This window comes from Arctopsyche grandis, chromosome 11 (genome assembly GCF_051622035.1).
Source record: "Arctopsyche grandis isolate Sample6627 chromosome 11, ASM5162203v2, whole genome shotgun sequence".
Lineage (NCBI taxonomy): Eukaryota > Metazoa > Arthropoda > Insecta > Trichoptera > Hydropsychidae > Arctopsyche > Arctopsyche grandis.
In genome coordinates this window covers 15,357,510-15,371,768 of record NC_135365.1, presented here as the reverse complement: position 1 = coordinate 15,371,768, position 14,259 = coordinate 15,357,510, and the positions used below count along the sequence as shown (strand labels likewise).

At 33.3% G+C, this 14,259-nt stretch overlaps 3 protein-coding genes across 4 annotated transcripts; 1 reads left to right on the top strand and 2 right to left on the bottom strand.

Moving 5' to 3' along the window:
* Positions 1–1,175: 1,175 nt before the first annotated feature.
* drongo (Arf GTPase activating protein drongo) lies at positions 1,176–4,926 on the bottom strand. The gene is made up of 6 exons (XM_077441708.1): positions 4,037–4,926; positions 2,334–2,759; positions 2,116–2,246; positions 1,960–2,028; positions 1,751–1,878; positions 1,176–1,679 (listed from the first exon to the last, which is right to left on the bottom strand). The coding sequence occupies exons 1-6, from the start codon at positions 4,513–4,515 to the stop codon at positions 1,629–1,631; spliced, it is 1,284 nt and encodes a 427-aa protein (XP_077297834.1). The 5' UTR covers positions 4,516–4,926; the 3' UTR covers positions 1,176–1,628.
* A 3,155-nt stretch (positions 4,927–8,081) lies between these two features.
* LOC143918848 (heat shock factor-binding protein 1) lies at positions 8,082–9,197 on the top strand. Its single transcript, XM_077440922.1, has 2 exons — positions 8,082–8,345; positions 8,470–9,197. Exons 1-2 carry the CDS (start codon positions 8,160–8,162, stop codon positions 8,623–8,625), a joined length of 342 nt encoding a protein of 113 aa, XP_077297048.1. The 5' UTR covers positions 8,082–8,159; the 3' UTR covers positions 8,626–9,197.
* Fam92 (CBY1 interacting BAR domain containing protein Fam92) lies at positions 9,184–10,796 on the bottom strand. Of its 2 annotated transcripts, XM_077440920.1 has the most exons (7): positions 10,618–10,796; positions 10,380–10,539; positions 10,146–10,295; positions 9,849–10,073; positions 9,704–9,736; positions 9,446–9,565; positions 9,184–9,373 (listed from the first exon to the last, which is right to left on the bottom strand). In XM_077440920.1, exons 1-7 carry the CDS (start codon positions 10,749–10,751, stop codon positions 9,314–9,316), a joined length of 882 nt encoding a protein of 293 aa, XP_077297046.1. In that variant the 5' UTR covers positions 10,752–10,796; the 3' UTR covers positions 9,184–9,313. The 2 variants fall into 2 exon arrangements, with proteins under 2 accessions (XP_077297046.1, XP_077297047.1); XM_077440921.1 differs by lacking the exon at positions 9,704–9,736 and having other exon boundaries at positions 9,190–9,373.
* Between the last annotated feature and the right edge of the window lie 3,463 nt (positions 10,797–14,259).

Here is a 14,259-nt window from a genome sequence, read left to right as displayed (position 1 = left end):
AAGTAAATGCGAAACGTGTTCTTATTTATGCTGAAAGTACTCTTATTTGTGCTTCTTGCATTTACGATTACAATGATTCACCTGAGACTGTTCCTATTTCATCACTTTTATCAATGAACTAATAAAATAGCCTAAATCGTATTAGATTCCTTACAAGATAAGTATTAGTGACAATAAAAATAATAACAATTTTTGAGATAAACAGCAATATTAAACAGAGATAGAAGTAAACGCGGGAATAATATTGATAGTGCAAAGTAATATATGAAAGAAATCCATTAGGGCGAAATCACACAGAAGGAACGTGTCACATTGGTTTTTTAGATACTTTTAAACATGCGAAAAAAATGTGGCATGCCTTGTAAATATTCAAGACACGCCTAGCACACATCGTCCCAAAATCACCCCCTGGAGTGTTTTCGGTAAAATTTTATCCTTGCTTGACAGTGATCGATGGCGGTATATCCCCTATTTGACACAGCAGAGAGCCAAGCACACGACGTACCATTCTTCCCTGTGTGATTTCGCCCTTAGTTTGTATTTATTTTGAAGCGAAACTTCTTTGCAGACAGTATAATGAGTCGCTTTGATGCTGTTATCGGTACAACGCTGAGGTCGTACAAAACTAGAATGAAACATAGAAAAAAAATCTCATCACCCCCCCCCCCCCCTGTTTTACATAATTGCCTCACAAGCACAGCCTACTTCTTATCTAATATGAGTGTAATAATTTCATATACTGAAGTTTTAGTTTTGTAGGATTTAGTGTAAAACACATGATAGATTTAGTAAAATATGGTGCTTATTTATGTACAAGCAAAGCTGCGGTCGGCGTTATCTCCCACTTTCAGTACAGTGACCTACAAACAGATTGACTACATTCAAGGATTCTATGAATCGGTGAAAGTACAACGAGAGATATCTGTTTTGGTTTAAATAACATGCAAATCTATTTATATGTATGACGAGCTTATTCGTTGCAGTTTTTTTTTCTGAATTAAACTCATCTATTTCAACCAAAAAATTTCAACTCTGAATTAAGGTAATTAAGTATCAATGTTACAAAACAAAGGATCAAATTCATTGCACAATTATGTACATTATGCCAAAAATTTAATATTTATATTTAAATGAATGATCAACAAAAAAAACTTGCACTTAATTCAAACAGAAGTGGATTCAAAAATAATAAAAAATAAATATTTATTTACAAAAGCGTTGTGCAGAATTGTGACAAGCTTCAAATTTATTAATAACAATAAATAATATAAAAACATTCTCATTACAAACATTTTGAAAAAGTATAACATTTTTAATAAGCATTATTGACTAATTTGATCATATACAATATAAAATTAAATATTATGTTGACTGGGCAATTTTACCACAGATTAATATATATAAAAAGAGAGCAACAGATAATGGGTCAATATTGTAAAATATCTACAATGTTATTAATAACAAAATATGAATCAAGAAATATATTCTCTATGCATGTGTAAATATACAATGATACAAGCATAAGTGTTATTAAATATACTATTATTATAAAGAATAAAATACTCATATTTAACATTTATAAGGCATTTATAGTCTTTTAAAGGTCACTTAAGGATGCAGATTAACTATCACAAGAATGGATTTTTCGATTGTCCAGAAGGCGTAATACTGGGGCCCATCTGCAAAATATTTATTAAAATCAATTATAAATTTCACTATAAAAATTTTAAAATCTTATAAGTATACTCACAATAAAAGGATTAGGATGGTTAAAGGAATTCCCATTGGCCTGTGTATTGGGATAAAAAGGATTTCTTGAACCATTAGAAAAATTACCACCATCAAATGGATTAAAAGCTGTAGGTTTCGCGCTCTCATCTATAATAATAACAATATACATACATTATCAAATTTAGACATGATTTTAAAATATGGAATCCGATTTGGACTATAACGAACCTTTACTTTGAGTCTGGTTTTGCTGTCGCAGACTAATATCCAAGTCTGCTAAAGCTGCATAACGATCCGCTGTTGAAAATTTAAAAATATACTCAATTACATGTGTGCTTATAAATACAGATAAGTATGTACCATAATAAAAAATAAGCAACTTACGAGACACAGTATTCGCATTCACCGTATCAAATGCTGCAAATGAACTTTGGGGAGGTGTAGAAGGAACATTGAAATTGTTGTTCAATTGACTAGAATTATAGATCTCAGCATTAGAAAAGTCAACAGGAAATCTGGAAACAAATACAATAATTTAAGTTCTAAAATGGTAGTCTTTAGTAATAACTTGTCGAATATATATTTTAGATATAAAAACACACCTTGAAGTGGAAGAAAAGTCATTCGTATGATTGGTCAGTATAGGTTGAACAGGGGTCACATTTGCTTTTAAAGATATTCTCGCACTAACATTAGGAATCTTGACCGGTTGTTTAAGCGCAATGCTACTCCAAATACTGTTTTCGTTTGGCGTAGAACTTTGGGGCGTAACAGATGGCTCTTTGGCAATTTTTGGTCTATCGGAACTAATACTTGAATCCAAATAATATCTCTTCTTTTCATATTTATCGGATAAAAAATCTTTTAGATTTTGTTCTTCTTTAAATTTGGGTTGTTCGCCCTCGAAAAGCGCCATCCACATACTCCTGCAATAGTCGTTGCCTTTACTTTTAATAAAGACTATTTCTTCAGGTGTGAACGTTGCCATTGAAATGGACTTCACCCTGTGTGGAGGAGTGAGACCTCGTCTGCAAACATAGTTACAAAATTAGCACATCAAGTGAATGTAAGTTTTATGTATACTTCACAGTCTTATCAAACATCTCGGCTACGAGTCGTTCATTGTTGAATGGCGGAACACGCTTCTATTCATTTCTATTCATAGTTACACACATTCATTCATCTGACCATACACAGTATCATTGACCTGGAGAACTTTTGACTTTTTATATTTTTAAAAATTAAAATTTTCGTATGAATTTAAAATATCTACATATATGTACATTTAAATTAATTATCATAGAAAAACGGATATTTATTAGGCATTGATAATTTCAATCGACTGGAAGTGAAAGTTTATCTTGACTCATATTTGATTTCAGTTCACTTTCTCTATTTTCATTAACTCGACAGTGTTTTATTTACCAAACACATTTACAGTTCTGTAATACGATAAGGAAAAAGGTACGATTAGGTCTTCGTATTACCAAAGTATTTCAACATAATCCGATAGGTCTATGTACTGGCGACAGTGTTATAATATAATATCACGGAATCGATGCTTATCAGCTAAATATAACATGAGATAGTTGCTTCATTATAAGTTGACTTGATACCCATTTTTGTTGTGTACTCACGTTCTCGATACGGCAAAATGTCTACACAAGCTTATAAAAGAAATAGATGACGAGTCTATAATTTTTACTTTATCTATGTACGTAGTAACAATAGATAAAGTTTTGTGATCATGCGAAAATTTTAACTCGAGATTTTGACTAATTCGAACTCAGAATCGATCACCGATCACGTTTTCATGATCTAGAAAAAATGTGTCAGTGAATTTTTTTTTTGAACAACGTTCGTCCTATCGAACAGAAACATATCGGTCACTGAAATTATTATCGATACGACGTGAATTTTTTTCAAATTTTTAAGTTGACCGGAAATGGTACCTCCCCTTATAGTCCTCTTTTTTATTTTTCATCGAGAAAAACTTAATATCTAATCTAACTTTGAAATAAAATCATTGTAATAATTTTGAATATATTTATAAAGGCATTACAATTAATTTCATGTATGATATATTTTTCCAAACAAAGTCTCCTATGGCCGTATATACGTGTTTTTAAATTCATATTATTTTATTACAATAACAAAAGAAGATTGAAGATTGTGCTACATAATTGAAAATGAAAACGTTAGGTTGGCAAGCTGGTTGTCAAAAGATGTGAGATGTTGACAAGTGACAGATGGGTGGGGTGGGGTGGGGTGGGGTGGGGTGTGAAATGGGAATGGGGTTTCTTACAGCAGGCCCGAGCATCTGGAGCAGACGAAGGAGCCGATGGTGACGTCAACGTAGGTGGGGCCTCTTTGTTCGCATTCGGCGCAGCTGGTGTTGCCTGGGCGGGCGGCCACGGCTCTCATCGCCACCAGCGACTTTTCCTCGGCAGAGTCTCCCGCTGCCGCCCCCGCCGCCCCCGCGCGACGCATCCTGCGCTCCACGATTGCTCTCTGGCCTGGGCTTTGGCCTCGACTGCCGAGCACTGACCCACGCACCACTACGACTATCTCGACTCCTGACCAAAAAGCTCGGCCCGCTGACGGGACCCGCCCTCGACCTACACCGACACTCGACAGCCCGAAAGGCGACCGCTCCAACGATGGACACACAATAACAATTTTGGCCCCAACACTACATCGATACTTCACCATTTCTATACATACATTCATTTGCATACACTGACTCACCGCTTCTCGCCATATCAACAAACTTGTATTAGTCATTTCTCATGAATGTGCATATCGGAAATGATTGTACCCGAACGTTTTCCGTAAAAGTTGTTTTCCTCGTGTTTGTAACATATTTTGTATACTTATCTGTTTAACTCAAATTTTTTCCGAGTAATTTTTACTTTATAAGAGGAAACATTTGTAATAGGTGATGATGATCAAGCCTGTGACTTTCGTTTTTTACGATTATGTGGTTTGTAAATACGGTTATTATTCTATTCAAAGACAATTTTTGCCATGAAAATTGCGAATACACAATATTTGGCACTGGAGTTCTTGTTAGTATTGTGGCGGCTCGCTTTACGACATGGTCGAGTTTGGTCACCTTCCTGCGAGTGGGGACCAACTCGGCTGTGTTCAGAGTAGCTACCTCACTCTGCCTTCAGGTATTATAAATAAAGCACGTGCATCAACATGCCAGCCGTCTCATTCGTTCATCCCCCATAGTATTATAGTTATCGTTAGTATGATGGACTTTTCGGCTGCCAGATGTTCCGTTATAGAGGTTTTAGTGACTTTGTGAAGAATACTTTGTGACCAGTAATCACCGAACCGTAAATACTTACATATATACATAAATGAGGTTGTGTGATGTGAATTCAGCGTGGTTGGTTGAATTGAATTGAACTGAGCTGCCGAGTAAACTCAAAAGTATATCTGATATGTATTAAAACCCTCAATCTCAACGTTATCATATGTCCGGTAGACGGTTCGGTGATTACTTCCCAAATGTGAATCGCTACCGGGATAACCGCCGCTACGAAATTCATCGCACAGGAAAACTGACCAAATATTACTCAAAACTGCCCAAATCTCGTATAAAAAAGCATTTGTTGAGCAATATTTAGGCAGTTTTCTGTACAATTTTCCTGTGCGACGAATTTTCGTGTGACAGGAAACCGGCGCGAGCGATTTTCGTATGACAGGAACCGCGAGAGCGATTTTCGTAGCGGCAGTTATCCTGGGGATGTAACAGCGGTTACCCTAAGGATCCACATTACATATCCCAAATAAAACTGAAAATTTTTCATTTGTAGTTGAAATCGTGAGTTTTTCAATTGGATGTACAGGTCTGTTATTGAGAGTTGGCGCGTTCTCGTACTCACACAAAAGCGCGCGAAAAAGACAGAGCGTCTTTTTATTATTGAATGCAGTGTGAATGCACCGACATAATGGTCCGTACGCACCAAACCAACGACGATTTTGGGCCAACTTTTAAAACCAGTAGCGTACAAAATATCGAAATCAAAATTAAATTAAAAAATTGAAATTAAATATCAAAATTAAGCTAAAGAGCGAGATTGAGCTAAAATTAGATCATCGTTGATGTTTTGAATTACAACAATGTTTTGAATTACGACGATACGCATTACAACCAGAGAAATATTATAATTTCTCTGATTACGAGCGAAAAAAACCTCGTTGTTATTTCTTATTAAAAGTCGTCACGATATACTACTGTGTTTCTGCCATCGATGAAACATTTAACAAAAAAACTGTCGGTGATTTGTCAAAGGGTTTTTTTTCTTTCATCGAAATAAAATTAATAATCACACATTATCCGATAAATTTTACCTCTGAGATGGATTTAATTATTTGATTTATTTCGACGAGAGAAACAATTGAAGACATTATCCGATAAAATTTACCTCTGAAATGATTTAATTAATTGATTTATTTCGACGAGAGAAACAATTGAAGACTAAAAAAATTTCGATTGATATACCGACAACGCACCGGATTGTGACCATCGCTCGGTCACCCATACTAATACATGAGATATTCTCAGTAACTGCGCATTACGGGGAAGTAAAAATAATAATTCTTTGATTTTTTTTCGATCTTAGTGCGTATCTTCGTAAGTCAAAACATCTTCGACAAACAAAAGTCGAGGATTACCTGTATGTGATTGTTGAAGATCTCATTTTAGGTCAATCTCGAAAATTTATTTAAATTGGGCATGTTCTGTTTTAACTTTCAATATTTTATTTTAATTTTAATATATTGATTATAATTTTATTTTGATATTTGAATTTAATTTTAATATAATAATAATAGTTTTAATTTTGATATTTAATTTCAATTTTTAAATTTAATTTTTATTTCGATATTTTGTACGCTACTGGTTTTATCCTGCTGGTTAAAACGTTGGCCCAAAATCGTCGTTGGTTTGGTCCGTACGCAGCATAAAACAAGCGCATTTTTTCGCGCCAACTCTCGGTAACAGACCTGCACCTTCTATCATTCAATTCTCAAACGTCCCGGTCAGAATCTCGACAATTACGGCAGCTGTATCGTAGTGGTCCCAATTCGAGCATGCCAAATGGTTATGATCGAGTTATTTCTTTGTTTATAAGGGACATTCGAGGTCATCCATGGGCTAGTATCGAGAGGTGACATGTATCGAATGAGAGCGCATGTTACGAAATCGAGGTCATCCTTTATTCCAGATTTTTTGTGATGAACTCGTGTTGCTTTGCTCATCAATATTTGGGGTGGAAATAGTTAGATTTTATGGGTCGATATCGATACTTGGAATTGTGTCTTCGGATACGCATGATTTGTGACACATGTAAGATTTGATTCCTTACACATTACAGTCGTGGGTTATGTTCTTTTATGCGTTGGACATTTGAATTTGAATTTAAAAAAATGAGATCCTTGTTACATTACGTACAAACTTTTCAATGATGTTGTTCACTATTAGCTCATACAATGGAAATCGTTTATTACAAAAATATTCAAATTTAAATTCACCCATATTTATAATCAAAATCAGTGGTTCTTAACCTTGCTGGAGGTACTGAACCCCACCAGTTTCATATGCGCATTCACCGAACCCTTCTTAATCGAAAAAATAAAATATGATTTTTTTCAAATTCAAAACATAGGTATATATTTTACTGGTGCACAAAATGAACCGTGCGTCAACATCACTGTGTTCAAAGAACAAAATCATTAAAACATGATTTTCACACAAAAACAAAAACATAATAATGAATATTTACTGCAAATCAGTGTGACTTCTGCTGTTGCCTTTCAGAGATCAGTTCAGAAATGCGAGGCTTTACCTTGGCAAGTGCCACTCTCATGTTTTTTTCGCAACAAAGTCTGTTCCTTTTCTTCGTTTTTATGTCCAGCATCCTCGAAAAGGATTGCTCGCAAATATATGTTGTAACAAACGGTATTAAAATCTCCAGAGCTTTCTTAGCAATAACAGGGTACGTGATCATTTGTTGACACCAAAACGTCGAGAGCGTTGTTGTTCTGAAGAGTTGCTGTTGAACCTGGCTCTGCTGAATTTCCGCCGAACCCCTGAGATTGACTCACCGGACCCAGGTTAAGAACCACTGATCTAAATATTAAAGACGCCTAAATATTTGTAATCGCCAACATTCGGTAACTTAGAAACCTTTATCGAAAATAAGACGATATTGATTTATTAAATATTTGTTTTTTAATAATGACTGTTATTGATCAAACAAGTCTATAAGTTATATCTGTACATAATTCAAATAAGCAAGGACTATGCGTAATATTTAGCCCGTTTAGATCAGTTCAGTGACATTTGAAAGGAAGCCGGCGAGTGGGTTTGATCCGTCAGTTGTTAGCGAGGTTGAAAAAAGTAACTGCGGAGAATGTCGGAATTGGCAGGTGTGAATGGCGGTGGCGGGGGCGGTGGCGGTGGCGGGGGCGGGGGCGGGGTTGGGGTCGGGGGCGGAGGCGCCGTACCAGCACTTCCGGCCGGATCTCCCGTCTCGGCGAATGCTCCTGGCTCTTCTCCATCACAAGACCCAAAAGGCATGCAGGATTTGACACTCTACGTTAGTACACATCAATCGCCGTGTCCATATTACTCATTGATTCCACATTTCTATTAAATTTTATTAACTAGATTTTTTTGTCAATAATTTATCTCAGATTATAATTATTTTCTCACAACTTCAGGTGCAGACACTACTACAAAATATGCAAGACAAATTCCAAGCAATGTCTGATCAAATTATAACCAGAATAGACGAAATGGGCAATAGAATAGACGATTTGGAGAAGAATATTTCCGATCTCATGACTCAAGCGGGAGTGGAAGGCTCCGAAAAATAAAACGCCAAATATTTACCCGAGCGCATGTGTTTCGAAGGCTCGTCTATAAGTTGTTTAAGTATTTTCGCACCTAGGAATTTTCGAATACTTAAGTGGTGCCTTGCACAGCTCGGTACCGTGGTCTATTGATTTATTCCAATTTTGAATTCCTAATTATGTACACGTAATCTTATTATATATATATATATATATATAACACATATATTCGATCTTAAAATCTATCAAAATGTATTATTTTATACCCAAGCACATACACACAAATTCAATTATAAAAAAATTATATAGAATTATCAACAGATAATAAAAAAAAATTGAATTTTTTAATAACTTAAGGAATTTCATAGCAATTTAAGTTGTAATTTGGAGATATGCTCCTTCTTTTACTAGTCAATCGTCGTCCATTGAATGATACTATCATCGGAGCGTATAACGAAGACTGATAAAACTTCTACTATAAAAATTGACTAGCTTCAATACTTAATAATTATTATTTAAACACTTATTGTATTTCTTATTCTACTGATATTATTTTAGACATTAATTATTAAAAACACAATAAAATTTGTATAACGTATTTTATTACATACCTCCTTTATTTTTAACTATGATAATAACACTCACTAATTATAATTGGCAACTCGCGCACTTTCAAAATAAAAATATTATTTCATTGAAGATATTTTCATTTTTAAGAAGAATCTTCAGAATAGTCATCACTATTTTCACTGGAAGTTCCACTGTGTTTTGACTGCAATGAGTAATTAATATTTAATTTATGTGTAAATAACACTAAAGCAGTTTAATTTTATTACAAAACTACCTCAGAATTTTTTTCGGGAGGTTTTTCTTGGTGACCCAAAAGTGAAGCAATTGATCCTAGTCCTTCTTTTTTTTGAAGAGATTGTTGACCATCTACCATTTGCAACTGTGTTTGATAATCCTTGGAAATAAAATTAAAAAAATTATATACATATACATATATATTTAGAATTATTTTTAAATTTAAATTTTTGCAATTTTTTTATAATACAATTTAATAAAATATATGCACAGCATCTAATGAATATAAAACATATACCAAATCTAAATTTCCTCTGGATTGCTGAAAGACCTGTTGATTTATTTTAAGTTCATAAATAGTTTTAACTTAAATCCCCATCATTGATTATATAGTATTAGTAATTAATAATCTCACTAAGAAATTTCTTATAAGAACTACTTACGTATAGATCTGCTTCATTGTCGATATTATTTATTTGTCTGTATGCTACTGTGTAGAGTTCCAAGGCTTTGGTGTGAAAAGCCAACTCGATCTCAATGAAATTCTTCAAAACTGTAGACATATTCTGAAGTTTTTGTTTCTCAAACGAATCTGTCTGTTCTTCGAGCTCTTTGACAGTACGAGACATATCTCCAGATGCCTTCAGAAGTTCTGCCTCAGCTTGTATCTTTAAGCATAGGTAATTGTTAATAGTCAGACATTAAAAATATACTTGGGTGCGATTTGATAATTTCATTACGATTTGTTGACGATTAAGAGGATTTCTTTCTTTCACTCTATCCAACGCTTTCTTCCGTGATATTTCATTATCTCTTAAAGAAAGCGTATGCTTTATTTCAGTACGTACATGTCTGCATATTCCTTCATACTGTGACAGCTGTCCAACAACCTATTTTTTTTTAAGAAATAATCTTTTATAATACATCATGCAAACATTTATGTAATAAAGAAAAGTATTGATAGACAGGATTACCTTAACTTCTAATCGTTGTGCACGAGCATTTCTATATTCTTCAATTGCATATAATGTGGCGGAGATGTCAGAAAGTCCAGAACTAAGAGACTTGTTCACAGTTTCATTGTCGGAATATAATTTTAAATTTTTCGATACATCATCTCCTGCATCACGGAGTCTGAACCCAATGTAAAAGGTTATTTCATTGTAAAAATTAATATATTTGAACGGTTAATCAATGGGAATTACTATTTACCTTGCAACCTTCCTTGCATAGACAGCAAAAGCATTACATAGTTCTGCAAAATGTTTTTCTACGATGGTGATCCTATTCTGAATAAATTTTGATTGCCTTTCGCTGGCCACCGTTTGATTTCGAGACGAAAGCATCGTTGAGTGTTAATATATTTGCAGAATAACTAAGCTAATATCATTGTGTTGGACTTTGGTTGCTATGGAAACTTCATTTTCGTGTTTTAGTTTGCGGGAAATATCATACAGTGTATAAATATACTTATCTACAGAAAAACTGCATTTGTATTTAAATATAAAATATTAATATTCCGCAGCATATGTACTTTGTAAAAAATGTAAGTTATATTTTACATAAATATTTTATTTTATTACATTTATAAATTGGTTTGAATACGTGATATGCAACTTCAATGTATACATATGCTTTAAAAAATTTCAATAGATGTCTCAATTTAAATATTTGAATGAATCATTTATATAAAATTTTTATTATATGTAAGTTAAATAGTGTTTAAATGTACATTGTAGTATTATTTTAAGAAAATACTCTTTTACTTTACTTTAAGATTCTAGTTTAGTTTACTTTAAGTTTTTAATTAAGTTTGCTTGGAGTAAAGTGGAAAAAAAAGTTCCAAATTTTAAAAGTTTAAAATTGAATAGCATTTAAAATCCTTTATGAAGAAATTATTAGGTCTTCATTTTTAATCATAAGGTCTTCGTTCTTATTTAATAATATAAGTGAAACAAAAACGTTTTGCATGAAAATTTTCACAATACACATCGTGTATTTAAATGAAGTCGAGTGTTGGCCAAACATATTGTTTTTAATAGATCTATTTAAAAATGTAAATGTGGTCTACTCTCATTAGAAGTCGAATCGATCTGCGTTTGCCTACGGTTTGTTTGGATTTTTCGCATTAAAAATGGAAAAGTTTACAGAAAAAGCGCTCATCTAGGTCTAGTACATCTAATTTTATAGGTTTTTAAACTGTTTTCCCCGGGATGTTGGTGTTTTTTTTTCTTTCCAAACTTTGTTTATTACGCGCGCGTTACATTTATACGGCGCCTCCTTTCTTAATCACATTCCTAACTATTGATATACCCGTCCGAACCAAAACATTTATCTTATTACTCTTCGCTAAATCTTTCAGTGCGATTAAACAATCTAAAAAAACTCTCCTCTGACGTACATCTGCTCAGAATCTCGGCTTCTCAATGTTCTACGTATAATTACCGATGACATGTCATTGCTCAAAAATAACACTACATGATTGTGTATTTGTACTATAATTTTTATTTGTTCTACAATTTTTTTCATATTTTATTTGAGGAAATTTGCTCAAAGTGGCTTCGAAATGTTATTGGTTTTATGATTTGAAGACTTTTTGTGCAGTTTTAGAAGTGCTGTTAGTCTTTCTGAGCTTCAGTCTGGCCCTGTGTTCTGTTTACCTTTGGCCGCCGATTTGATTGCCTTCCTCCGCTGATGGACTGCTCCTCCATTACCTAAACTGTTTACGTTCTCCATTAAAACGAATTATACTGTATTGGAGATCGCTTTCTACCGCCGTTTTCACCCAAAATAATCACCTACTAACGCAATCACAAACCGAATATAATATGACAAGCTCGATATCGCTTTGAAAACTTTTAATTTAATTATTTTTTCATCTGAAAACTTGATAATGACAAAATACATTACAATATTTATTATGTATTATCACAATTAAGGCAACTTAAGTCAGAATTATAGATATACAAACTCACATTGAGCATTTAGAGACAAGAAGCGTTTTTTGCGCCATTTATCCTATAAGACTGGTCTTAAAAAACTGTTACCATCTTATAATGACAGACTTTCTTTTTTCCATATTGCAAGTTTGCCTCAGCGCAGAAGGGTTTCTGATTTGTTAATTTTATATAAGATTGCTAATGGTATTTTTGACACATCTGTTTTAAGTGAGATTAACTTTAACGTTAATGTCCGATTCACCAGATGCACAAATCTTTTTTATCCACCAATTTGTCAAAGCAACACTTCTTTCAATAGTGCAATCGTTCGTATATGCCGTATTTACGATAGCTTTGATGATTGTCCTTACCTCTTTAGTGACTCTTTTAGTATTTTTAGGACAAATGTGAAGAAAATAATATGTGGTTGATTTGCTTCTTCACCTTCATTGTCTTTCTTTTTCTTTTTAACTTTTCTGTTTCTTTTCTTTTTTTAAAATCTTGATGTTTTTGTAATTTTACTTTTTTATATCACCATGTGGTGCTCACTGTAAATGGAGTATTATATTTTTATTTGGGTTTATTATTATTTTTTGTCTCACTATACAACTTTCTTTTTATATTTTATTCTGTATATGTGCCTATTTAAATAAATAAATAAATAAATAAATATGTGCAACACTCATAACAAATTATTAAAAACCACTTCAAATCATTTTTGATTAAAATATTACTCCTTTGTTTTATAATTTTGTTATGCATTTGTTTTTTTTTCATACTGGCAGAAAATATCAATTTAAAAGTCACACTATATTTTTTTATGAACGGGTGAGAATTTTATACATTATTTTTAAAATGACATTTTATAATTCAATCACGTATACATTTATATATACATACCTATACATATATACATAAATTGCAGATATAAAACGTTGAATACTGGCAATAATGGGCTTTGAGAAAGGTCTTAAACAAACTGTGAAATGAAAATGTCACTTTAAGGTATTTTTATGTCATTTAATACCACATAGCCCGCTAGGGTACTATATATTTATCATCATCATCATCATCTACAGCCACTCACTATCCACTGCTAGATGAAGGCCTCTCCAACACGCTTCCATTCGTCTCTATTTTGCGCAACTCTCATCAATCTCACTCCACACATTTTCCTAACTTCGTCTATCCATCGTCCCTGCGGTTTTCCTTTTACCCTTTTGCATTCTCTCGGGTACCATTCTAGCACTTCTTTTGTCAACTTTTGGTCTATTCTTCAAGCCATTGTTCATTGCCATTTCAATCTCTTCACTCACTATGCACTATCTCCACTACCCTTGTCATACTTCTCACCCACGTGTTCTGCTTCCTGTCTTTCCTCGTTATGCCGAGCATACAGCGTTCCATAAGTTTCATACTTAAGTTCATTGGACTTTGTGTAGCATCTACAAGATACATATATCTATGTATGTTGTAACAATAGATGAAGTCTTACGATCATGAAAAAAGTCAACCTCGAAATTTTGACTGTTTTTTTCTTGTAATAGTCAATATGACAATTTGTATTTAAATGGGGATTAGATCTGGAAATTATATTATGAAGTAATTTACAGTTTATTTTTATATTTGTGTCGACAATGGGGGAATGGGAAGCTTCTATCTGACCCATTTTCATTCATTGTTTTAATGGAGTATTCTGAAATATCATGAGAATTTCCTACACAGATAATATTAAATTTATATATTATATATTTCTGATACAATCCATTGCATTGCATCAGAATGATGATAGTGCAATATGTAGTTTTGTCTGCAAACTAGACTGCATTGTCGATTAAAATCAACATATCAACGAGCACGCGTGACATGTGATTGCTATGTTAGTTTACGTTGATTAGTACGATTTTTTTTTTTG

Excerpts from the sequence above, each read along its gene's own strand:
- LOC143918848 (XM_077440922.1), top strand. The coding sequence starts at position 8,160 with ATGTCGGAATTGGCAGGTGTGAATGGCGGTGGCGGGGGCGGTGGCGGT. Across the intron at positions 8,346-8,469 it reads TGCAGGATTTGACACTCTAC|GTGCAGACACTACTACAAAA; the intron begins GTTAGTACACAT and ends TCACAACTTCAG.
- Fam92 (XM_077440920.1), bottom strand. The coding sequence starts at position 10,751 with ATGCTTTCGTCTCGAAATCAAACGGTGGCCAGCGAAAGGCAATCAAAA. Across the intron at positions 10,540-10,617 it reads TATGCAAGGAAGGTTGCAAG|ACTCCGTGATGCAGGAGATG; the intron begins GTAAATAGTAAT and ends CATTGGGTTCAG. Across the intron at positions 10,074-10,145 it reads CTCTTAATCGTCAACAAATC|ATACAAGCTGAGGCAGAACT; the intron begins GTAATGAAATTA and ends CTATGCTTAAAG.
- drongo (XM_077441708.1), bottom strand. The coding sequence starts at position 4,515 with ATGACTAATACAAGTTTGTTGATATGGCGAGAAGCGGTGAGTCAGTGT. Across the intron at positions 2,760-4,036 it reads TCCAGATGCTCGGGCCTGCT|ACGAGGTCTCACTCCTCCAC; the intron begins GTAAGAAACCCC and ends CTATGTTTGCAG. Across the intron at positions 2,247-2,333 it reads GACTTTTCTTCCACTTCAAG|ATTTCCTGTTGACTTTTCTA; the intron begins GTGTGTTTTTAT and ends ATTTGTTTCCAG.